The sequence below is a fragment of the Nestor notabilis genome, unplaced genomic scaffold, assembly GCF_000696875.1.
Source record: "Nestor notabilis isolate BGI_N333 unplaced genomic scaffold, ASM69687v1 scaffold23253, whole genome shotgun sequence".
Classification (NCBI taxonomy): domain Eukaryota; kingdom Metazoa; phylum Chordata; class Aves; order Psittaciformes; family Psittacidae; genus Nestor; species Nestor notabilis.
In genome coordinates this window covers 91,420-118,786 of record NW_009922686.1, presented here as the reverse complement: position 1 = coordinate 118,786, position 27,367 = coordinate 91,420, and the positions used below count along the sequence as shown (strand labels likewise).

Genomic DNA, 27,367 nt, shown 5'->3' with positions numbered 1-27,367 from the left:
TTCTGATACTGAGTTTGCACAGGCAAAGTCTAGTTCTGTTCCTCTGGCAAGTATTCAGATATCCACCATTACCACTTAGAGGAAAAAGGAAAAATCTGTTGCAACACACATGCAGTCATGCATGCCTGCCAGGCTCTGGAAAGTTGGCCAACACCTTGCAGTGACTGGAGAAAATAACGGCATAGCAAAGCACGAAAAATTTCTCAAAGAGACCTAAGCCTTTTTAAGCCAAAAATCACTTGCAAAGAAGCATGTATCTAAGCAGGACTGTGCTCCAACAGCAGAGCAGCAGCCATAATAAACAAATGCCAGATGAAAGCTGGCATCAACCAACATGGACAGGCCAAAATGCCAGAGAATGTTTTCCAAACAACACTTGCTGTAAAAGTGACTGCAAAGTTTGTATTGGAACAGGAGCATCCTTCTCCACTGGAGTGGTGGGCTGGGGTGCTGAGCAATGAGGGCATTTCTGACCTCACCTGACCCACTAACAAAACCTTCTCTTTCTCCAGTTGCCTATTTCTGGAGAACTGAAGATAAATGAGTTCCCACACTGGACTGCAAGACGGCTGTGAGCTTGTCACCCCTCACGCTGGTAAGCTGTGACCCACAGAGGCCAGACTGTGACCGTACTTGCAGCAGACTGCCATGGCTGAAGCCTGATACACTTGCTTTTAACAAACTCCTCTCTGCAACTTCCTTATTACGAACTAAGGTCCAGGCAGGGCTGTCTGTCCTTCCCGCCTCTGCTTGGGACTTGCTCTCCTTGCACTCATTTAAGGAAGATGTCAAGCTCTCAATGCCTTCCGGCTTCCTTTTAAACAGCAATGAATCAAGGGGTGCATGCATATGCATGTGGTACACACGTGTGCGTGCACATGCATGCAAGGCGAAAGCTGGGAACAGGACGGGAGTGATCTTGGCATTCCCAAGTATTCCACAGACTGGGTAACAGCATTGTTTCCATCAGGCTTAAAGGAAAATACCACCTCCATCATTCTAACATGCCTCCCACCATCTGCAATCACCTGTGCTACTGATGCTTACCTTTCATTTTACATCTCTAAACAAGCCCCTTGTGATGGTGCAGAGCTAAACTCGGGCTCCTCCAGTGTCTCTCTGGGGATAGAAATAACCCCAAACCACTTGCTCCCCACCGTGAACAAAGGTCGTTACTTTGACAAATTAGTTAAATCTCTCTCAGTCAGCAACGATGACCCTGAATTATTCAGCATGCATCTGTCTTTCTCACTTACAAAAACGGCCTGTAAAGCAATAAGCATATTTCACTTGATCCACTTCTTAAAGATGTAAGAGAGTCTGGGTACACTCCAATGCCCCTTGAAGTCAATGGGAGTCTTTCAGTTAATTTTCATTTAATTAATTTCATTAAGTTTGCAGATGATGCCAAGCTGGGAGGGGCTGTAAGTACACTGGAGAGCAGGTTTCGAATTCAAAATGATCTTGACAGTGTAGAAAATGGTTAGAAATAAATAGATGCAATTCAAGCAAGGTAAGAGCAAAGTATAAGGGTGGATCAAAACAACTGAATACAATACAGGATGGGGAAAGATGGAAAAAGGGAAACAAGTATTTCATCTTTGTTCCTCAGATTCAATATTGATCACAAAAGCAAAAACATGTCCTGTTATGCTGGAAAATATATATTGCACACTAACAGACAGAACAACACAACCCATGTGAAAGCCACCACTGAAAGCTCCTCTGAACTTCTAGACAGGAGACAAAAGCAGACTGCGGTGTTCTGCACCCTTCCTGATGACCTGGAGTGAACTACAGTCTTTGTAGCAACATAATTTATGTTGCTAGAATGCAATTAAATAAGTTTGCAGTGCACAAAGTAAATGTTATTTCATACTTTCTTCTTTCCTTATAAGATGTGATAAAATGCTAAATATATTATCCTCAGCTGTATTTACAGCAACAATGGTGATAATTTATGTCACTTTGTGAAGTGTTCTGATGTGCAAGACAAGCCATTGCCTAAAAATTGATTGCATTTCATTAAACTCAGAAAATTCGAGGAAAAAACATATTAAAAAGACGGGATAAAGGCATCCTGCTTTCCTCATACAGCTAAACAAAGGCCTGATTTAGGACCAGGTAAATTACTATGGATCAATACTGTTTCATTTCCGTGTCTCTTCCTTTGTGCAGTCAAATAAAATAATAATAACAATGGTGATAATGATGAATATTTTATATTCAAACTATTCCTATTATCTAATAGCATCTCAGCATTTTGCAAAGAAAATATCTCCCAATAACACATGGTAAAGCACATCACTGTGAAGTCTCAGCGCTTATGACACAAACATGTGCCTCTGTGTGCACTTTGCTCATATAAATACTTATTTATATAGTATAGATACTATTATCCTCATTGTGCAAACAAAGGAATGAAATGTTTATGGAGATTTCCCATGGTCACAAAGTGCTGGGGAATCTGCAAATGTTACGTGGGGCTAGAAATGAAGTTTCATTATTCTGAAGTTTGACAATAATCAACCAAACCATGAAAATATTCTTAGCACGAATAGGAAAGCCAGGCCTGAAACTATTTCCCCTCACAGACACATAGTAGAAAAAAAATATGAAACCAAAACATGGAATGGATAGAAGTCTAGGTGAGGACTGAAGAGATGCAGTTTCTGTTCCATCTCTGCCATTTGACCTCATGAAAGGTTTGTTTTCGGCTCATTTTGTTCATTCATTGATGTTCCATTCACAGCTGTTTAGATTGTGACAGGATAGTCTCTGATAGGGAACTGAGTTTCTGGTCATTGAGACTTGGTGCTCTTGGGATATGTAGGTGTTACTGTAGTACAAATGTTCTGAAAGAGACAATAATACACATGGAAAGAGCAAACGTCTGTCTTGTGTGTATAGCCCTTACAATGCAGAAGAGAACAGACATGCAAGATTTAGGCTATGATGTACTTGGGGCTAATAGTCAGCAAAGCAAAGACAGTTCTTAAAACATGCTCGGGGTCAGTATAAGATTAGAAAAACATCAGCTTTTCCCACCATAACAAAAGAGAAAGCCGAATTGTGCTCTAGCTCTCAACCTGTCAGCCCCATTGCAGCTAACGGGGTTACATGGCAGAGCAGCCTTGGTGCCATTTGGCCTGTAAGTGAAAAGCAGTTGATCTTGCTGCTAACCTGAGACTACAGTTCCTCTGAGCTTCCTTCCACTTTCAAAGAAATGACAAGGGGAACACATTCAATACAACATTTCAAGAGCTGGTTTCAGTGAGGATGGGAAATCAAAAGTGGAGGATAATTTGAAAGCATTTTGTAAGATTTTAGCTGCTTGTTCCCCATTGACTCTGACGGGAGTCATGCTGCTTTGATCTTCCAAATGCTTTCACACTCTCTCCATCTGACAAGCACCCATACCATCTATCTGTTTACTGTTAAATGAAGGCGAGCCCCGAACTTTGATATCAGAACTATCTTCAAATAGAAAAGAAGAAAGAATAGCCAGATTATAGAAGAGACCTCATCTGAAAGTATATAACCTTGTTGTATTGACACATATTGCATATTCTCAGTGTTTAGGAACTGATGATGTTAATAACAAAGCTGCATAACTGATCCAGGAGCCCCAGTGAGGCTGTATTTTACATGAAGACACCAGGGTACAGAAGCTACAGGAAAGAGCAGGCATGGGTCTGTGTACTCTGTACCTGTATCTCTTCCAGCAAACTCTTACTTAAAGCCTGTGATGAACTCTGGACACTTAATGGAAGAACTGCACCAGTCAGCAGCACAGTTTGAGAGAAGCAGAGCAGCTCCATGCATGCATTCTCCATGCACACATGTAGCAAAGACATGAAGAGGAAAACAGATGAAGCCATAATGAAGTCTTTTAACCTGGATTTGGCCTTGTAATTGAATAATGATCTAATTAGCAAAATCTTCCAGATTCATATAGTAGTGCTGGGATTCTCAAGGACACTAGATGGACTTTGGTGCTGAGGTCCCAAATGACCAGATGTGGATATCAGCTTCTGCTAGTTCATGCTGAAAATCCCTCTCTGGAAATCAGGATTACACTACAAAGGATGGGTGACTACTCATGTGTCTAATTCATTACAGGTTTTAAACTGAGAGGCATAAGCAAGGGACTTCAGAACATCAGGATTTGCACCAAGTTCTGCAGTACCCTGGATTGACCTGCATCTCCTTTCAACAGATATATCCACCTCCAGAGAAACATTTATGAAAACATGGAACAGAATTGTCGAGCAGCTGCTTCACTTGCTCTTGCAGTGCTTAGAGACATGTTACACCTTCACTAGTCCCTGAAAGAGTACCTGCTGTTACTCACATAGAAGCTGGCAGAAATGAACCCTCTAAAACAAAATCTCTCTTGAAAATAGCACATAGGGGAGCGGAAAAGGGAATTCGCTGACTTTTACAGTCAGTTACTGTTATTTATTTGAATGAGGCAGGTGACGGAGCCTTAGTCCTATACTGTCTCTCATTCTGCTACAAATCACCCAAATACACAGCCACAAGCCTAAGACCACTGAAAATTCACAACAAAGCTGAGGCACCAACTCCTTTCTTGACTCTTATGTCTAAGTAAGCTCAGGATGAAGGCAGACACATCAGACCAAGGTATGCAGACTGTTCCCAAAAGCAGTGCTTCTAGAAGTATTACCACAGCACCAGCTAAGCATCAGCACTTACCTTTGCAAATACACCTCACAGGGAAGGAATAAAGCTTGCAAGAAAGCGCATCTCACGAGGCTGGTGCTTTTTAGTTTGGCAATGAGTGCCCACATTTGTGAACTGTTAGAGGTCTGAGTTCCTCACATACACCTACAGGGAAGAGCAGAGCTGTTCTGCTGACTTTTTAGCAGGATGCTAAGATGACTTTCTTTCTTAAGCTTAAGAAATCCACCAGGAGGATGAGTGGAGCAGTTTTTGTAACAAGGCTCTTCAGGAATTCCAGAGTGAGGTGGATATGTGTTTCACTTCTTTACAGCGTATGCAAGTGACAAGACAGTGCAGCCTGTCAGATCTTCTCTACCATTTCACAGCCACACTTGCTCTTTTATAAAGACCTCATGGCCAAAACCCAGCAACACTCATGTATTTAGTGTCGCTGCTGTGTCAGACACACTCAGTCTTTAGTGCTTCACTTATGCTAATCTGCAAGTCCCCTGCATAAACATGCCCTGGCTCACCTTGCAGGCACCTAAAGCAGACAGGCTGCTGCACCCTCTACTCTTGGTTTCCAGATAATGTGAACAAACTGGACAGCTCAAATGTATGGAAAGTTCCCTGGAAAAATGTACATAATTAATGCCAAGCTCTTGGCACAGTGAGCTGTCAGGAGCTCACTCTGGTTTTATTCCCCACACTCACCAGTGGGACGAGTAGACAACTGATGACAAGGGCTGTAACTGAGCTCAACCTGGTGCGTTATTCCAGCTGCTTATAACCTTACATGTTTTATTTAGAACAGACTGGGTTCATTTGGTAGGTACCCTGTGCTCACTAATCATGCACTTGTCACTGCGGCTTCAAAGCAGCAGATCGCAAGGTTCGCTGGCATCCCACCACTCTCCTCCCGTTTCTTGCTGGAAGCCCAACCGTGCCATCACTCAGTGAACTCAACTTCAAGACGTACCACGTATCTGATGACTGACACTTATCCATTCCCAGGGAGAGTAAGACTGGGAAAGAGGGAGTACTTTGTGTGCTACATCACTCAATGGGCTCCACAAAGCCTTCTGAACTTCTTCAAGAATTATTTGTTGTGAGATTTTTAGGTGACTTATTAAATTCCTTATTTCCCCTCAGATGAATAAGGGTTGTCTGCCTCAGGAAGATGCTATGAGGGACTTGCTAAGATTATCCTCACCATGCAAAATCACGTTATAGAAAGAGAAAAGCTGATTACAGTTCCTCTCTGGGCTATTCTTTGCTGTGTCTCACTCAATCTCTGTGTATGTATGTGTGTATTTCAGTGGGCTGAGATACAGCAGTTAAGAAGAGGTTCCCTAATCCTTTTTATTTGTTTGAAAAGCAAGACTCCATATAATGGAGGGAGAAGGAAAATGAAGTGTAATATTTACAGCAGAACTATGATTGATGCAAAATCTCTGTGTGTAGTTATTCATGCCTATAGGACTGCTCGGGACGAAGCTGCACTTCAAAGCTGTTAGTTCCACAGTTTTTCTGCATAAAGCGGTACTAAAAAAGAGTTGTTCTATCACCTTCAAAAACTGAGAGGAGATCTTAGCACAGTTTCATCTGGATCTTTGAGCCTTCTTTCCTCAGACGTGTGCAGACAAGGGAGATTTTAGTTTCTTTGCACTTATAGATGGATATGTGTGAAACCTGAAAGGCTTTCACGAGCTAAAATAAATCTTGCCACATTAGCAGACACTTAGATGGAGACATCACTCACATGGCATCTGTGTCTGTCCTACCTGCTTTTTATGTACAAAAAAACATCCACAGAATTAGCCTGGCCAACTCATTTCCCAGAGAGTGCTTTCTTCCAGATCCTTATAGCTGGCTAGCATGTAAATGGTGCTATCTAGGCTCTCTGGATTACAACAATTTCTCATTCTCATATCTACTTGTAAATCTTCTGACAAAATTTATGAGCAAAGACAATTTTCCAATGGATCGATGTAAGCTTCTTCCTCTTTTGCACAACTTCTTAATAGACTGTGTGTACTGCAGCAGCATGTTCCCTTGTAATACGTTACTCCTCATGCAATTTTAAAGTTCATCTACTTTAACTAAATCTGGCTGTTTCAGCTAACAGTTGTGTAGCCTTAGGGATTTTTATCAGACAAGCAGATGATCTTTTTAACACCTTGGGTTTCTGACTTTCATATCTTTCATTAAATCTATCTCCCTTTCATGATTTATATTTATGCCAATGCCCAATTCTATTACAACTCTCTCTTCTGCTTTCTCAATTTCCTCTATTATTCTTTTTTGGTCTATAATATAATCTCAGTGGCTAACACATGGACTGTCACTTCACATTTATGATCTGAAACATGAACGTGCATTATTACTTTAGTTTTATGAAAATCCATGATAACTAATGCACTGATTAAATTCCTACCAAGAAGCTTTATGTTCAGTTTCATGGTATCTGGCCTCTAACCTCCATCCTTCCAAACAAACTTTTACATCTGTATTTACATATTGGGATCATTACAGTCCTTTTATCTCCCTGTCCCAATGAATTCAGAAGCTATAATGGATTTAGGCAGGAGTTTAATTAGAAATGGCTCTTTTCTGCATTTCAGGCTACATTTCAAGAGAAAGAGAAAAATAAGACTCTAACAAATGAAATACTTCATGTAGCCTTCAAGAAGACCAAGGCTAGCTAGGTAAGTATTTAGTGGAACAGACAAGTAGTTAGTGGGAGATCATGGTGGTGCCCCATTCCCTAGGAAGCTGGCATTCACTTCATACTGGTTTACATCTTTGTAACAAAACCACTCTGGGTAGTTTGCCTCTGTTTAACAAGGACACCAGTGCAGGCAGAACTGGATTATTTTCAGCAGGTTTTTTCCTTATTTTTCTTCTTAGATATGCAGGGAGGATCTCCAGGTATCCTCAGAGATATACTCAGGCCAGTCTTGGTCTCCTGGCTCTGGCCCACCTGCACTCCTGTGTTGCTATGAAGAGGAGAAAACATATGAGGCTTTTCCACTTAAACATAACTAGACTGCTCATTGTAGTGTCAGCTTCTGCCAGAAGAGCCAAGCTGGGGTTGTTCCCAGGATGAGAAAGCACACCAAATTCCAGAAACGCTTGCCTGAGTGATCATCATGTTATGATTTAGCTCAATAAAACTCATTAAAACTTAGGGCACCCCTGAAGCACCCATGAAATCTGCCAGCACCAAACTGGGCTGCAAAGGGACTAGATTCCAAAAGACATAAATAGGTGCGCTGCAGACAGTAGGTGGGTCTGTACAGAGGGCTTTGCATCTAAAGTAAAACGTAGTGATAGCTGAGTAGTAAGTCTGAGGATTCAGCAAAATTTTCTAGACTTACTGCAGCTGGCTGGTGGATGAGAGTGTTTCTGCTTTTAAGTTGGTGGACATCATCTGCTTACTGCCAGACCTCGCCTGAGGTAGTTCAGATTTCATCCTGATCATGCACTTAAACTCATCTCTTGAATTACATTTCCCAATGAAACCTGAAGTTGAGTGTCCAACTCCCATTAGACACACCAGGTCAGTGACCTTAAATCACACAGAAAACCTCAGCCTTGCAATCAAGTTGTTTTTCTAATCCTTTCTGTATTCTTTCACTAAACAAAAAATAAATGGCAGACCAGACAAAGCTAATTATTACCAAATCTGATAGCTATGGTAAAATAAGGAACACCTTATGGCTCTAAAGGATTGACATCATCTTGACATATTATACCAACCTCTGGCAAAAGTGTATGATTAAAAATAATTGTTTAAACTAGAAGTTTGTAAATCACTTCACCCTCGGCAGTGTGTAAAGCAGACAACTCATCTTTTACTGATGACTGAATGGGAGAGAGACAAAGACTCTTCCACTATGGATCCTCCCTCCACCAGCACAATACCAGATTATTTTCATATTTGTTTCCTGTGCTGTTGAGTGAAGGAAGTCCTCTCCCAGCCAATGTGCTTCTGGGATCATCTTCATATGTGCCCTAGTAATTTCTGATCTATCTTTTCTCTAGTTTTTCTGTGCTGGGCACACTTTATGACATTTAATGTCTCGGTTTATGCACTCAGTTTTCTCAGAGCCCCAACAGTAACAAAACAACCAACCAGTCCATGAAGAAAACTCTTGTCAGTAATTAGCTCTGCTGGAGGCCAGATGATAACTGTCAGATCTGGAGACTAAAAAGTACAGGATGAGGTTACTCATACCTACGTACAGCTTTCCTTGTACCCTGAGCTCCAAAGACATAAGTATCAGTGAATGCAGCCCAGCTTAATCTATTTAGAACAGAGCAGGAGATGAGATTAGACATACACACTGTTTAACCTGGGAACAAAGGAGAGAATTTGGAAAGCTACTTGTCAAGGTGTCTTCAAAAATTAGTGTAGTTCATACAACTGTATTGCCAGAGGGGCTGTTTCTTCTCCTGTCTGCAGGCCTATGTGAAATCCTTGTGATGAAATTCTCAGCCCTAGGGAAACAGTTGCTTTCAAGATTTGTTACAAGCTTGAAACTCAGCTCAGCATCATCAAAATGTGTGAAGAACTTTCAAGGAAACATGGGCTGACTTATGGCTATGGCACTGAAACAGCTAAAATTGGCTCTGGCTGATCTTTGCTTTCAGCATTAAGCTGATGCCAAACTAAACCATCCAGTGACAGTGAGAGCTGTGCTTAGACACAAAAAAAAATTTCCCAATAAGGAATAGGCTTTCTCTTCTCTTCATCAAATAAAGTGCAGAACAATCTCATTAACTGCACTGGGTTAACTCTGGATTTTCAGCAGTAGAAATGAGATCTAATCATTACGGAAACTGTATGTGTGCATGTGAGACTGGCCCCGATTTCTTCTATTAGTGACAGTCAAGTGCAATTAATCCAATGCTTACAGACAATGCCTAAAATGTAGTTCAGTACACATTCATTGTGTCTTTAGATGCCCAGTCACCAGGGCTTCATTACTGAAGTTTCACTTTTCCCTCTCTGGCTGTTAGTGGAATGAAATGGAGCATGTAATGGAACGTCATGTTCATAGGTTTCATCTTGGTATCAGCTCCAGGTCTGCACAAAATCTCAAACACTACAACAGCTTTCCTCATGCTCACGAATGCTAAAAGAAATTGCTGAAGGCACTGAAATCCTGAAGTCTACAGAAGGTGCCCTAAATTTACTCAAAGAAACCCCCTTTACAGTTGCAAAATAACTACCTGCTTGCAAATAATCAGGTTACTTTTAATAGTTATTATATGGAAGAGATTATATAAATTGAGAGAAAATATCAGCTTTCTATAATACCCACCTGCTCTAAATACAGTTTTAACTAAAATTGAAGAGCCATTAAGGCCAGTTTTTATAGGTACTTAGGTTTCTAATTCCCAATTAAATTAATTGGATTTGAACGCATAAATAGCTTCAGAAATCAGGCTTATCATCCAATAACCAGTTAAACAAGACAATGCTGCAAAACAAGGCTGAAACAGGAACGTTGTTCAGCATTACTGTGGGTAGCTGATGTGGGAAAAATAACAGCACTAGTGTCTCCTACAAACAGATATAATACCCATGCCCCAGCTGTAGAAAAGGCAGCAGATCGGATCCTGTATCACATGTAAAGCATGAGAACTATTATACATAACTATATTTGATAATAAACTGGACTCAGATAACTCTTTGTATTCTGACATCTTAAAGCACTTTTCAGATGGGTTTTACTTGTTTATCTTCTTATGCTCTTGGAAATCCTTCAGAAGTATTACATCAATTTTATAAGTAACAGCAAAGAGAGCAAGTAAATGGGTAGCCAAAAGTCATCACGGGAAACCAGGGAAGTGCTGAGAGCACAAGCCAGGACAACAACTGCACTTGACAGAATGAAACAACGCAAAAACATCTGCCTCAAAACATGCTCATTCTGAGTTATTTAAGGATAGCAATTTTTAAGATTTGATTATGCCACACCAAAAACATCTCTGGAAAAGAACAAATTGGTCTTTCATATGATATATTTGTTTTGCCCAAGCTTACCTATCTAAGTGGAAGATGAGCACTTCTGCAGATTTTAAATGAGGAACTGTAGGATCTGGACATGCTGCAAATGGTGATTATGAGACATTAGGGTACCACTAGATATTTTGTTGTCTCAAAGCTTTCAGAAAATATTAGCAATGGGGCTGATAGAAGAAGGCTAAAAACTGGCAACCCAAAGGGTAAGTAAGGGCAGAAACATAGAGAAAAACATTTAAGATGCAGCAAGCACAGAAAAATATGAAGAGCAGCAGCAACAGCGGCACAGCTGGAGAGCCACTACAGAAGAACTGCAGGAGGACTGAGAGATGAGGCTGAGTTAAGATGATGTGTGGGGTGGGTATCACTAGCTGAATGTTAGTGACAACAAGAGCTAACAGACAAGAACTGGAGAGAGAAGCCTATCCAAAGATGGACAAACCACCTCCCATATATTGTCTTACCTTCATTTTCCTGCAGATACATGGAAGGGAAGAGAGACATGAAAACCTGTTCTGTGGATAGAGATGTTTCACCCTTAGAACTGTAGAAGGACATTGATGTCTAAATGCCTGAATTTGTAAGTGCTCTGGACTGCACTCAGAAATTCGAGTATTGCTCTCCATGGTTCCAAAAGGAACTGTTCACCCTCTGGATCTGTGTCTGCGTTTCTTTACTCCTATTAATTAATCTTTGGCCTGGTAAACAGAATGCATGATCACCTGCCTAAAACAGAATAGAAAAATAACTTGAAAAGCACCCTATTTCAGTGGTTCAAACACAAAGGTCTGAAACTTACCTTGCCTAGGTCAATTCATTTGGCCTGTGGCCTGATGCACAAAGTCCCTGCCATTTAAGCTTCAGGCAAAGAGGATTACATGCTTGCCTCAACAAGGGCCTAGAAAGTAATGCAATATGGTCCAGACAGTGGATGAAAGGGAAGAATTCTTTAGTCAGCAGACCTGCACAGACTCTTTTACATAAGAAATCTGGAAATATTTCTAAATCCTTACTCAGCCACTAATATTTTATCATGACAGTAATTTTTATGTGCTGTGATTAAGTTAAATTTAACAGGAGTGCTTCCTTAAGAGTCTGTCTCTGTCCTAGTTAGGGTTATGTATATTAGAACAATCATAATGCTGATAGTACATTTTATATAAAGATCTCAAAGCATTTTTCAAGGATTTAGTATTAATGCTCTCTATCTGTCAAGGTAATTCAGAACCATTATACATCTTTTGTATGTATCTTTGCTGAGACAGATCAAATAAATGACATGCCAAAGATCACAATAGCACACCGATGTCACAGCTGAAAGCATACGCCAGAGCCCTCACTATAACCAGCACACTTCAATGCAACATCTGAAAACATACCCAGTGGGTTATCCAACTGTTATCCAATTTTATTAAGGCAGAGGCACATGAAATGAAAATAAAGTGTCACACACTGTATGTAGACTGAGCCCCTATTAGAAACTGTAATGCCTAAAATCCCAGCCCAGGTTTAACCACTAGATCATACCTCCTCTCTTTATTACCACTGAAGAAGAAAGAACCGGACATGATTATAGTCATGGGATCTAAGCATATTTACATCAGCTGAAAATATCTTGTCACATACATTCTTATTTTAGTAAGACCATTCTCTTCCATAGCTAACACAGTATCGGGACAGTCTTCCAAATGATAAGCAAAAGCAAAGTCATTTTGTGGCTGAGACATCCAGAGTGACATCCATCTGTATCTGAGACATCCAGAAAAATCCTAAATTGGGCTGAGAAGACAGTAATTTATATGGCATATTGTAACTTTTCACTGCATGGTAACAAAGCAACACAGAATTTTATGTCATGATCTGGAGGCTGGCTTAGAGCAGGCACAAAGAGCTATAAATACCACAACTTCCAAAAGAAAGTGGCAGACGGTCACTGGAATTGAAGAACCCAAAGAGTTTTAAAGCTAAAGGGAACTTCTGGAGAGAAATAATCACAATTTACAATGATTAATGCAAGTTTTGGAGACAGGTGCTATTGGATGATCTGAGCCCAATTTAGCTTTCATTTCTATCAGTGTGACATCATGTGTTTCAGTAATGAACTGCTGGCTTAGCCCAGTGGAAGAAAGAACAAATCTCCCTTTGCATCCAGCTTGCCTGTTCCTTACCTCCTCGGCACATTTTTTTATGCAATCAGCAAATCTCTTTTCATTGAGATGATGAAGCACTTCTCGACACTGGCAGTAAAACATCTAATCCCCTGTGGAAGGCAAGCTGGTTTTGACACTCCTACATGGGTATCTTTCACTGTACAAATCTGACACTCAGAAACAGGTTGAGCCACTTGGAAGATGTTCACAACAGTTCCTGAGCGTCTTCACAGGGTAAGCCTTTTACATGGCTGGTAATGATGTGATGGCATGGGAATGCCTGTGCAAAACTGTAACTTCACATGTCATTTAAGCAAATAACAAAAAGCAGCACTCCTGACTACCTCTCACCCTCAGCTACAGATACCCTCTCCAATGCCACTGCTTCCCCAGTGCTGGCACAAGCATTGTGAGCATGTGAAATGAACTCAGTGAGGGAGCAGGGAGCTGAGCAGGCAGACAGCTCATCCACAGAAAAAAAAGAAGCAGTAGCAAAAGAAAAGATTAATTTTCACTTAGGTGCACTCACGGCCAGCAGAAAGACAGGGGTGGCAGCTCCATGTTAGTTCCTATTAAGCAGTCACAGAATTGCACCTTAGCAATGGTTTAACACATTAGGGACATTCATCGGCCCCTTTTGGGTTCAGTAAATGATTAAATCTGCTCACGCAGATCCCCTCTGGCATTACTGACTGGATATTCCTTATATTTTGCCTTATTCTTTTTATGAATATAGACATATTCCTCCCAATAAAGGAACAGAAATACCCACAGAAAAAAGAGATTATCATCCCTGCCTGTACAAGAACACATATTCTTTCCCATTAAGCCCAGAAAGACAGATTTCTGGGTATCTTCTGTAGAATTTTGAGGAAGTCTTCATTCGGGAATTATTTGGATTTTTCTGTTACAGAGAAGTTTTGTATCTTATAAGCTTACAGCCTTTTATAAATACAGCAGCAACTGCAGCAGTCACACTGGGATTTTGAGTATGGATAATTACAAAAAGGCAAACAACTCCACACAAACCTTGTTACTTCTCAAGGTTCACATCCAAATGGCGAATAAGCAGTATGGAAAAGGGACAAACCCAGTAACTTCAACAGCTTTAGGTGAGTTTCAGTTGATTCCTGGGACACGTGGGACTGTTACACCAGTTCTACATTCAGAACTCTTCTTTGCTATGTCTGCTCTTCTTACCAGAGAGAGAACAAAACTTTTCCTGCTCCCTTTATAACCAACATTACCAGCACATTCACTGACACTTATTATTACAACTTTTAATTTTGATACCACATTTTTCTGAGTTTTTGCTGTCTCCAGATTGCTAGTGCAGTTACAAGAAGTATTTTCTTCTTCACAGTTGCTTCATCGTAAGGTGAAAAGTTCAGAAAGATTCTGATGTCAGGAATGCTGAAACTGAATTGAAATGACAAGACATGATTTCATCATTTTCTATCAGAATGAAATGTTTGGACATTGCAGAAAATAAAAACATCCATTTGCTGACTTAAATCAAATGTTTGTTTCAAGACAGATCAAAATTATTTGGGATGGAACAAGGCAGTTCAGTTGGTGAGAGAAAACATTATAACGTGGAAAAACATGGCATGAACTTGATCTTCACTGAGCCCTCAAGGCAGAGATTTATTTTCCCATTACGAAATTCAGCCCTACACAGCCATATTCTAGGCAAGTGTTCTATCTAGACAAAATACCATTTGCTGACGGGAAAGTATTTACTTTGATATCATTCCACAAACTATGGTGATTACATCTGGTTTTTCCTTCTATTTGGGTCTTCCGAACCCTGAGCAACAAAACCCAGGTGACAACCTCACCTGAATGTGATGCTACACTTCCTGGTTAGCTGGCTTAATAGATCACTGCTTCTGAAACTGAGGCCTGCTATTCTTTACTCTTCTTCCTCTTCCACTTTGCTTTGCCCCACTGCAGGATGCTTTCTCCTTCTTCTGTCCTTCTCCCTCCACCAATTCACTAGAGCAAGCATCAGGGAACGGCTTCCCCCTTTGACTAGCTGAGCTGTTAAGACTCCATCAGGCCATAACATACATCCCAAATCACTCTCAGCTTGGCTTATACTCCAGAGATCACAGGGAAACTGGGATTCTTCTTACTCTCTTGTGTATCTTTGCAGGACCTTTGTTTTGGTGCCCCATGCCTTTGACCTGCAGCCGTGAGGGTTTTCTTTTCCAGTTAAAAGCTGCAATTGAAAACTTGTGTAATCACATGCACCTAAGAAGGTGTTGTAAAAAGAATATCAAATGGACTGCCACTAGCAATATGGTTGTGAAATCTGCAGCACTGGAACTGCCAAGGCTAAACTAAGGAGCAGATAAAATCCTGGACTCAATTATCTCCTCCTTTTGATTTTTTACTCTGTTATTACACTGACTTTAGAAGAATTCAACTTTCCTCTGAAGTGCACCAGTAAGAAAGAAAAGAAACAGCTGTTAAAAGTTTAATGTTTTAAAACACTGTCTGCTTAAGGCTATTTTAAATGCTCTGACACTTCAGTTTTCGTAAAGTCTGTCACTTGTTTAAAAAGAAGGTATTTTGCCAGTGATAAAACCACACTAAGTATTATTGAAAGATTTATTAGCCTAGAGTAATATTTTACAAGTTGCCAGGTGCATTGTTATCCCCTCTAATAGAGCCCAAAATGAACAGACCAAAGTGGGTACCAATCCTTCGCTCCATCAGCAGTAGCTTCTTATCATTTAGGATCAATCTGGTTTTGCAACTCTACAGCTGCTGGATAAACAGCAAGCAGGGAAACAACATCACTGCTTCAGTCCTCATGCCAAGCCAGAGGGATGAGATGCTGCAGAGGACAGGCAAAAATGCCTGTCACATGTTCCAGAGCCAGAACTGGTTGTAGAGCTTTGGGAAATGGGAATTCAGAGGGAGAAGCCACACCATAACATCCTGCACGGCCCCTGCACGAGCGACACAGCCCCATGGCTCGCCATTAAATCCCAGGTTGTTCAAGAGATACCAGAAGTCACAACCCTCCTTTCACTCCTTCTGCCCCAGGAGTTTGCTTGTGATACAGACAGAAGTCAGTACGTTTGCCTCCCATTTGCATCCTTATCTGAGATCTGAGAAAGGAACAAGATGCTCTAGAAGGAAATAAGCTAAAGGTATATTGTTAGAAAATCACACCATTTTGGATAACACACAGATTTTGAATGGAGTCCTCTACAAAGTACACAGTGTATTATACAAAAAGGCCAGAGAAACTGTATCCCATTCCCAGTACTGGCACCATTCACTATGTTTCTTCTGGCAAGTGGCTTCTGGACAGAGCTGAGAATAATTGGAATTTTTAGTTAACTGATCAAACAAAATGAACCTAAAGGAGTTTTCATTTTAGGGCAACCAAAATGAAGGTTTTCAATTAACTTATCAAATTGGAAACCCAAAGCATTTGAAAGCGTTGCTTTGGAGGCTTTAAGCCTTGGTCGAGCCTTGAAAAAATGACCATTTCGAAATGGGAATGTCTTTTCAAAAGGATAGATCAAAAGATGTTGATTTTTCCTCTCTCCTCATTCTTTATTTAAATCATGTTGAACCCAAGACAAACATCTTGAGAATCTGATCCATATTAACAACCCAGCGAAAAAGTCTGCTCACCAATCTCTTTTCCATGAGGTCAGTAGGAGTTTTACCATCTACTTCAATGGTCAGAATCTCTTCACAGCACTTTGAAATCCTCACTTCAACTTCTTTGTGTCTCACATTCCTCATTTGTGAATCAGAGCCCACAACATGCCTCCATGTTATTTTTTTGTTGGTGTGGTTACTCTGTCATGATGGACCAAACAATTTGAGATAATGATTTGTCAACCAAAATATTGTTTCAATGGACTAAATTCTGTCCTGACTTATTCAACCAAGTCTGGCAGGAAAGAAGTTAGTGCAGAATTTGGTCCAGCTCTTTAAAGATCTTTGAAGTCTCAGATGAAAGAACTGAGTAATAAATGTGGTCCCTGAAATGAAAAGACAAATGAGGTATCCTCATTCTGCAAGGAAAATGAGCTTAAACTCATCATTAATCAACACCAAGGAAATAGGAATAAAAGCTAAGCCACGAAGACGTAATCAATCTGTTAGATGCTATATGACAGATGCATTGAAAAACAGCAATGGGAAAGACACAAAGAAATTTAATCTTTCTTTGTATTCCAATGGGCATCTTAAGGAGACTTTTTCTTCCATTTTCTATTCACTACTCTAATGCCCAGAGAACAGAAACTCTAATTGCTGTTGCATGCTGAAGGCTGGCCAGTAATTATGTATCTTTATCTTCATTAGATAAGATGTCTGTGAATAAGGCTTGGAGTGAAACCGAGCAGGTAAACTGGAAACTCTGAGACACATTTTCAATTAAGAGCTCCCTTTAAACTCAAGTTAATGCTGCTCAAACCTGCCTTCCTACTGCAGAGGAGTGAACTCTAGGGGTTGTTTGCAGAAGCCTAGAACATCCTGATCTTTGACTGGTGATTTCCTGCTTTGACATGGGGCCTACCATTAGTATGATTGAGCAATGGTGTATATATATGGATAATACTAAGCACACAAGCATTTATTGGTATATTCATGTGCTTATAACCAGTGTTAGCTATTCACTTCAGCAGTATTACAACTTTAATTTCTTTGCCAGGGTTAGAGTTGAGCATATTTATCCTACTTTATACCAGACAAAACCATTGCACAAACATCCAGTGTACATGCCAAATAATTCTGATAAAATAAAACTCTGGAAAACAAAACTGACTTTAAAAGTATCTTCCAAATGATGTATTTGCTTTCAAATTCTATTTATGGAGTTAAAAAAACTAAAAAGTTAGTTAATGAGTGAGTTAGTGAGTGAAGACTTAGTCTATTAACTTCCACAGGGAAGACAAGGACCCCAATTAATTTCTTTCTGTTTTTAAACCTAGATTCAGTCTAAGAGTTTGTTATACTTGGCTGATTTATCAGGTTCAAAAGGGCTTCACAGAAGCAAAAAAATTGCCTCTTTTAAGACAGCTAGACAGACACATTTAATCAGAAAATACCAACATGGTGCCTGTTCAGAGAAATAGAAACCCTGAGTAGGTTCTAAAATCAAAACATAAAAAATGCTGGACTTTGAAATTGCTGGGGTTCATCTTGTGTATAAGAAATTATCACAAAGAAATTACTTGGAGCAAGTCCAGTAAATGTAAAAATTGCATTTGACCAAAAAACCCCAAACCAAATTGTATAGAGATAGTGCCAGATCCTTTAAACCTGTTCTGAGCTCTACTCTTCAATTATCCCGCTCCAAGTTATCGCTCCCTCTGTGACATTAAGTTACTAAATCTGTAGGTATGTCTCAACCCCCTAACAGTTTCCCATACGACAGTAACAACCAAGCACCTACACCCATCTTTGCCTATAAAGGCAAAAATGGTCACTAGGAAGTCTGTTTCAGGTGACAGTGTCCAGAGAGGCTTGCTTTGAAGCTAAACACTACCCTCAGCTGTTTGAATCCAAATTAAAATGAACTACCATAACTGAGAGGAAGCTTAGCAATCCAGTCAGCTTCAGGCTAAGGCAAATTTCACAAAGGCCAAGTCCTCAATATGGTGCAGTTCGCAAAAGCTAATGGGATAACAGGATTTCCAGCAGCTGGAGGGGTGGCCTGTAGTATTTGTAATGGCTTTGTGACATGCTGGGTATGTTAAAAAACATCCCATTTTAACTTTTATTTGTAGCCATGTCTCTCGCTTCCTGTTCTCAAGTGACAGGCACAGATGAGTTTGTGAAAAGATAAAAGCTGCTGTAGACAAGCCAACATTTCTGTCACTATGCTGGAATGCTTTCTACCATATCTCCCACAATCACTGCTGCTGACCATGTCCTTCCATTTCCCTAAAGGTGGGTTAACCATTAAGCAAGCTGAGTGGGAATATGCAGGACATCTTACAAGCTTTTAGTAGCAATATTGGTACAAGTTGAAAGTTTCAAGAAGCAGCAATCTTCCTGAGGATCCAGTGTGACCATACAATTTCAGTAATGAAGAGGCTCTTAAAGACACTCCTACAAGCTCTCTCCTCTCAACTGACTAAGAATGTAAATACTCTGAGTCAGAACTAAGATGAGCAGTATCTTACTGCCTGTCATTTATATTTCAAGGAAGTTTAGGCTATAGAGCTGTTGTACACAGTAAATCTACTGGTCAAATGTCTTACCCAGCAGCTCCCAGTCCAGGACTGGCAGCCAACATGTCTCCTGTGGCACACCCTAGTAGCAATTATTGTGACCAAAGAAAATTCCAGATTTAAAGCTAACGTTGTTTTCAATACACTACTGGGTCAGTACCAAGAAAAGACCCAAACTCTGAGTCATACAACTCCTGTTCCAATGGCAAACCAACTTCAGAGTTGGTACCTTCTTCTCCAGAACATCAGCTGACAACATTCCTACACAGCCCATATAGCTGAAAACTAAAAGGCAAAGGTAGAGTGAACTCAAAAATAGTTTAAAAGTGGGAAGTGACAGACAATTCCAAGTATTTGACATGCAGGATGAAAAATGTGTGATTTTGTGTTTTCCTTATTGCTCCACCGAACCAATCTGTACCTAACAGTGGTAATAAACCTCCATCTTCCAGCAGTAGAACAGTTAGGAAGATGAAAGAACATGCCACATTACAGAACAGCACTGGTTTGCAGGGCCTCTGCCTTTGTGTAATGGGTCAGAGCAGTATGATCCTACCTTAATGACATCTTCATCTGATGATCTGCACTCCACAGATTCCAGAAGATCAGTCACAGTGCCATCATCTTCCACAGAGATCACTTTGACAGGGACAGCCACTGTTTTTCCAGTCAGAATAGCTGTATTCAGGATCTCTGCTTCCTAAGAGACAAAAAAAAAAACAACCCGCTTTGGTTAATGTGTTTTGCTATTAATTCATTAGTACCACCTAGATTCAAATTCACTTTAATTTCCAACAGCTATGCCAAGAACTGTTCCAAGTGCAGCAGGCGGGAAAGAAAAACTTCCTCCCTTCAATCCCGGAACCAAACTGCCAGTTCTGATTCAGGCCTGTTAAGGTATCTGCCATGCCCTAATTCCTATTTCATGAATGCTTATCAAGTATCAGAGAAACCCGACAGTCGAGGAATGACCCTGCAGCACATAAACAAGATGTACCTTGCATCTAGCAATAGTGAAATCTCCATCCTGAGCAGCTCATTAATAACCTCAATAATCACATAAAATTAATGTCTTCAGTCTTGCTGTTTAATCCACAAAACTGTTTTCTGAAAGTTCTTCTACAAATACTGATATTCTGTGACACTACTGGACACACACTGTCAACATTTTGACCAAAGAAATACTGTATAATTGTTAGGGAACAAGTCTGGTTTGGGAATTAGGGAATTAGTTTAAGACTGCCACCATTCTGGTCCTGTGTTAAATGATTGTATGTACCACAGGATTGTGAGGACTCAGGTTTCCCAGGATTATCCTGGCTCTTGTTGGCTAATGGTGGCCAAGCACTTGTTCACAACTGTTTCTTTACATGTACATGACTCTCATGCAAAAACATTCTCTCCAAGAAAGGAAGGATGCTGAGAAGGGCCTGGACTCTTTAAACAAGATGAGCTCTGCTGTGACCTGTGTCTCTGGTACATCATTGTTGTGATGGTTATTGCAAAATGCATTCCTTCTGTTTGGTTTATCACTTCTAATTTAAAAGCACTGAGTTCTGATCATATGAAGAGCATGAGACTGAACAGTGCTCTCAGTTACCTGGCTGTCACATCAGTCTCACACAGCAGATACCACTGGCTTGTGCCAAGATACAACAGAGAGCACAAATTGGTGCCTGAATTCTTCGGCTCCTAATTGCAAGATACTGCTCATTCCTGGAAAGGTCTCTGAACTACTCAGAACTGTGCCTGTGAACCATGGACTATCCCATAGAAAAAAAGGCTCTTGATTTCAGCTGGCTCCTGTGAAATAAAAGCTTCCAAAGCCCCCCAAGTGCTAACTCCTCATTATCTAAATAGCTCACGCTATGAGCTCTGAGAATGACCCGATTTTACTTGTGGAAGACAACAAAGTGGGAGATTGAAACCAAGTTACCAGAAGAAGATGACTCCCCCTACTGCCTCTTGGGCTAAAGAGAAGCTGAAATTTCCCTTGTATAAAGGACACAGATCAAAAAGACCTTTTCCTATTACTTAAAGAAACAGAGACACTTTATTCAGACTCAAAGCAATATTTAAAGAAAGAAAGAAAAAAAAGCCCTGGTCTTTTGACGGCTGCTTTGCTAAAGTTGCCTCATCCTCAATGTGATTTTTAGGGGAGGGTGAACTAAGATTTCACAAAAAGAGAACTTAAGAAGAAAATCCTCTCCCTCCCTCAGCACAAAAGCCCTTCAGATATTTTGAAATCATAATTCAAACAAAGGTGAGAGTATCTGCCTGGACCGTAAGGCCTTTCTGTCTTGAGTGTACATTTGTTCTCAGTAGAGAATATATTATTCAGGCAACTGAGATCTCAGAAATATTTGTAATTAAGTTTCCAGGTTCTTTTATTTGTTTCTCATCTGGGCTCTGCAGCAAAGTTACTGCATGCAGGTTATTTAGGTACTTCTGCCACTCTCCTTTAGGCTCCACAGAGCTGCAAATGGAGGCAGCTTCAGCTTAACAGAACAAGTGCTATTAAGCATCCACTGTAATTACAGAGTCCTAGCATTAGGTCCTGATTTTGATAACATTTGGGCATGAATCTCATTTCATTGGGACTATCTGAGGCCATACCACATGCCTAGCTACTCACACCTCATACTAAGCTGAGGTAAAAGTGCTCCCCCATGCAGGAACAGCTTTCTTCCTCCAGTGACACATTACAGTATGACCCTTGCAACTATCTTATAATGCAATGGGCAGTTTAATAATCAAGCCTTTGAAACAGTGTGATTAATGAGGTCTGCTTACCAAAGGCAAATGTAATTTCCCCTGGTAAGAGCTAGTAACTGAGAATGATTCTCACAAGCTTCACGAATTTCTTTCAAGTTTCTGAATTTTCCAAGTGCTAGTTTTGGATAGTCATAATACAGACTGCAGCCTAACATACCTGTTTCCTGCCACTTTATGGCAATGCATGAAAAACTAGGCTACTTAGGCCATATGCTGCTTCATCATCACTACCCTGCTTTCCTTCTCTGCTACCTTCTAAAGCATGTGCACAGCACATCTAATCCACAGGGAATTCTGAATGTCCAGAGTCTCAGTTGGCTTCAAAGCTCAGTAACATGCTCTCAGGTCCTGCCTCAGAGCTTTCTATCTGCAGCTGCAGTCTGACAGACCTGTACTTCACCCAGTTGTGTGAATAACCACAATTACTTTAACAACAGCATTTAAATGCAAGGAGATGAGTGTATTCATACCTGATTCTAAGGTAAGGTAAGGAAGTAAATTTGTATGTTGTTTCTGTCCAAAGTCAAGGATTCCAGATTCAAAGTTCTGTAGTTTTTGTGTGTATCTGTGTTGTAGATCTTCAAAAGCAAAGCGTTGCCAGAACTGTGCACAGTCCCTGTCAGACGTGACAGCATTGCTGATTCTTAGGCAGCCATAAAACTCTCCAGACCAGTCTTTGTCCCTTCTGTCCCCAAAGGAAATGAGGAAGGTGGGGGGCAGGAATCAGTGCCTGGAGCTCATACAAATCTTCTGTCTTCCTATCAGCAACTACTTATTCAGTCCTAGAAAACAACTGTACCCAGTACCTCTCTAAGGTAAAAGAAGGGCAAAGCGAGCCTGGGATGGTCTGAAGGTATGCTAACCTACACTAGAATAACTGAGCTGCGCATTCTGTTTGCAGAACCTCTGCGTCTATGGATGTGGAGGATGATGTCTTTAGGCACATAGTTTGCATCTCACCCTTGAACATGGAGGCATAATAACCATTTACACCTATTTACACAGCAGGAGCAGAGTAAAACACTTCAGCCATTTGTTTAATGGTTAGAAAGGGCTTAGTGTTCCCTTGGTGAAACCATATAAAAATTACTTCATTTTGAGGAAACAAACATGATTCTTATTTAGCTACACAGAGATTTACAGTTCAGTCTCTCAGCATGTAAATTCTATAAATCTATATAGTTACTAATTTAAAAATGTTGCTTTTTGCTGTGTAAGAGATAAAGGAATCTTCTGAAGAAATATTATGTTCTTTATCCATAACTAACACAGATTATAGGAGATACGATGTTCAGGGCATTGCAAGATGGGAATAGCTATGCTTTTGCAAAGCTACAGCCAAATATTCTAGCAGCCAGAAGTTGATTCCCTGAGCAGTTATTAAAAAGATGCTGAATTTTCTCTAACTATTATGTAGCATATCTCTATAATTCGATCCTCCCAAGTACTAAAATGAAATAAGAATCAGAGAAAAACATTTTTCTCCATGTAATAGAAATGGAAGCTCAGGTAATATTTATTCTGATACTGCTACCACGTTACAAAAAATAGTTTAAAGAAGATTCTGGAGGGAGTGTTCCTTACCTACTGAAGAGATTCATATTAAATAACTGAGCATATTAAGCCCTCCAGCAGAAACATATTCAGAAGATGTACACAGTAAGCATCTATTTAAGTAGAAATGCAGAACTGAATACCTATTAGTTCTTCAAATTTTAATTGGTAGCTTCCCTGCAATTTAATTTTCCTTTGGACATATTTTGCCTTATAATTCCTGTGGTGAAAGAAAGAACTTTAACAATATCTTTACAAATCTTAAGGAATTTCTTTTTCTTCCCCTAGTTCTCCCTGTATAGACAGAATATTTCCTAATGTTTGTATTAATAATGACATTTAAAAGAAACAAATACATGAGTAACTCATGCTTAGCTTTAAGGCCCCACATCAGAAAAAGACAAAGAAAAGTTTAGTACTGTTTGCCCCCTTTTCCAAAAGCATTTTAGCATGATTCCATGTATCATTTTGACGGTGAACCCCTGTTAGACCTCACAAACCTCACAACACAACAAGCACAAATGAGTGAGGCACCAGCTTGTTTTCAAAGAAGACCTGCAAACATGTTTGCTCAAAACAACTTGAGCTGATCTGCAGCTCGGCGTGGTGGTGTGCTCCTCCCTTTTCTGCATGAGCAACAGCCACCAGTGGTGGTCATGGTGGTTGCACCCAGCTTGCCCTGGACTCTGGGGAGACATACAACACAACAGCTAAGGACCATAAATCTTACTCAACAGCTGAGCCAACTGAAGTACAGCTGGCATGCAAATATCTTACTTCATAAACAGTGGACAGCCCAGGGCCTGTGGACCTATCCTGTACACCAGGATCTCTCCTTTAGTAAGGATACCTATCAAGGTTACTCCTCAAGGTTGAGAGATTCCTTATCACATGAAATAGTCAGTAAGTGAATTGGGAATAAGCGCACTGGAACTTTGAAATCTTAGCTAAGTGATAGGATCAATTGCACATATATAATCTTTTAGACATAAACCACTGACCAAGTCTGGGACTAAATATGGATCCAGCTGCACCTAAACTCACCTCTGAGAAGGAGTTTAGAACACAGCGGGTCCTTTCTGAACCTCATGACTCAACGGGAGGGTATCCCTGACAGTTTTGTCTGGCCTTGTCCTCTATGCAGTCAATACTGAAGTGTACTTTGCTGCTGGATCTTGTTAAACTACTGTTGCATTTACCACTGAACTGTGTTAACTGTCTTATCTCAGTAAAATACATTGTTGCTTCTTTCTTGCGAGTGAAGTGCATCACTCCATCTGCAACACTCACACTCTTCAGAAGGAGAAGTACTTGTCCTACTACAATATACAAGGAAAATTTATTAAAAAGTTCCCACAACACTATAATACATGTTCTATAGCATAGAGATCTCCAGTTACATTTTTTTATTACAGCAATGGAATGTATTTTTGCAGGCAAAATATCTAACTTGTAAAATCAAGCATGTTACTTGTTTCAATAGGAATCTTGGCTTTTGGGTTTACTATGTACAGGCTGCAGTCAGGAAGAGAATAAAATGATCACTGTAATCTTCTGAAGTCCAGAGCATGCCACCAAATGGGAATGAATGGCTGCTTGAAAATCCATCCCACTTGGCACTCATTAGTATGTTTCATTTTCCTGTATATTTTTCTTTTCTATTAATCAGCCTGTAGGACATGATTCCAGAGCACCACCTTGAATCCTTCTACTATTTCTTTTAAAAAGGCCTAGATTTTCTTCCCCTTTAGCTAGCAGCCATCTTATTTATATCAGAGAATCCATGCTTCAGTCATGCATAACTAATTTCAAATCTTATTTAGCATCAAGTCTCAGAATTAAGAAGCTAAGTGACAGCTGTTTAATTAACTCCTTAAGCTGATTAGAAAGCATTACAGAAATCCCCCCAAGGAAGAGTTTATAACTGTCAAGAGAGCCTAAGGCCATGTTAATGCTTCTGTTTAAATTTAGTAAGCTTCTAAACCAATAAAGTCTAAATGCTTGACATCCTCATGGATGTGGTCAAATTCAGCTTTTTTCCTCATGTTGCCACTGCAAGGACAAGAAACAAAAACAACAACATAGAAGGGATTTGAAAAGTCAGAAAGCAGCAGCTGAACAATAAAGCAAGTAGATGTGTCTCTCTGAAGGAGCTGCTGAGTTCACACCGTCTGACACTCGCTTATACTGGATTAGTACCCAACGCTGGAGTAAAGCTGAGCTTGCACCTTAAATGCAGAGTCATCTCCCAGCTTCTGGTTGCGAGTACAAAGGTTTGTTCATGGGTTCTTAAAGCTTAAATCCACCTTTAATGATAAGATTATGGCAGCTGAAATACAAGTTTTAGAAGCAGCTGGCGGGTCTAGATACATGGTGGTGCAGAGAAGCTGAAAATGCTCCAAAGCAGATTTCCTTGGTTGTAGAACATTATTGTCAGCTCTGAGCTTGCAAACAGCTTGAAATAAATAAAACGTAATTGTCATTGTAGTTTCCAAGCCTTTAGGATGCACTAAAAAAATAAAAATACTGAAAAATTAGCTGCAATTCTTCTGTGTCTAAAAGGATGAAAGAACTGTGGCCAGAAATACCACAAAATAATTTGTGAGGCCTTTAATATAGACAGAAGAATTGCAAGTATGAGTTGAAATACTGCAAAAGTATGAGAAATTACAAGAAGCCTAAATGTGAAGATGTGAAAAGACTGACATGAACTTCCAAGTTTGCTGTTTAATGTGCAGAGTGAAATGTGAAGTCACTGGGAATAGGAGAGAGGAGGGAGATATAAAAGCAAATTAATCACGTTTAAATTAAGCACTTGCTACTTAATTAGTTTCCTTTTTCCTTGGTACAGGCAAAAGAGCTCCACAGTCAGATGTGCTGACGCAAGGTTAAAAAGGACCATCAACAGAACCCCAAATGTGTGTTTCTCTGTATAGCTCTACCTGCTGACTCCTAGTCTTCCACACAGCTGCTAGGGAGGGAAAAATGGATTTTTTTTAACAGCAAAATGTGATTGCAAACCCATTGTTTAGAAAGTAATGGGTGGCACAATCAGTGTCTGAATACATAGTTCATTCTTTCTTCTTCAGTCTGATTCCTTGCAAAGCTCAGGCTGCCAATGGTGGGGGAACTAACCTCCAGCCACACTCTTGCTCCTCCTCCACTGGGCAGTAAGTGCTTATGAAGTGAGCAGATTTGGCAAGAGTGAGCAGTGAAATGAAAGCACGTACACATGTAAAACACAGCAATCACAAATTTCCAGTTAAAAACAGAGAAAAGCCAACGGTGGGAAAAAGCAACACAGGATAATCACCGAGACTGTCTGCTCCTCCTACTGTCACACATGAGGCATTCAGGAAATACATCCAATTGTATTTAATCTGACAGTTAACTTTTGCAAAGCCTTTTAGCTATTTTATACTCTTACTAATGAACTTTCATCTCTGCATAGATAGAGCCTATCACTGCAAAATTTGAAGAGGAGGAAAGAAAAGCTAAATACTTAAGACATTGCTTTGTGTGATAAATAGTGGGAGAGGGGACAAATAACAGGTAGGCACTACAAAGAAAAAGTGGGATCATTAATAAGTTGACCAGCAGTGAGAGGTGTCTCATTACACAGACTGTGATATTCAGTATAAAGCTCAAGAAGGAAAGAAATGCATCTTAGAAGCAAAATCCAGGAGCTGCTGTATCTGCCTCAGTTAAGCGAGGCTGTGGCTCAGGCTTGTGTCACATCTGTACGGTGTTACAACTAGGTGATCCCGGCTTGCAGACACTGCCTGCTACTGTGGTCCACATCTTTAAGTTATGAAAAAGCCAGGAAATAAATCACCTCACTCTGAGGGACAGAAAAAGTCATTGCCTGTTGTGTCTCTTTTCCTCGCCTTTGTCTGTCCCATGCATCTAGACTGTCATTGCTCAAAACAGGGATCTTTTAGGGGCATTTGTGCAGT

The 27,367-nt window shown here is 40.2% G+C and overlaps 1 protein-coding gene across 1 annotated transcript in view; it reads right to left on the bottom strand.

Annotated features, from left to right (window-relative positions):
* The window catches only part of TMEM132D (transmembrane protein 132D), a gene marked incomplete at its 5' end in the record, with an annotated part of 138,486 nt that overhangs the window by 20,523 nt on the left and 90,596 nt on the right, over window positions 1–27,367 (bottom strand). The window contains one exon of the mRNA XM_010011759.1: window positions 19,639–19,782. Within this exon, the coding sequence (XP_010010061.1) occupies window positions 19,639–19,782 (144 nt within the window). The remainder of the gene's footprint in view (window positions 1–19,638; window positions 19,783–27,367) is intronic.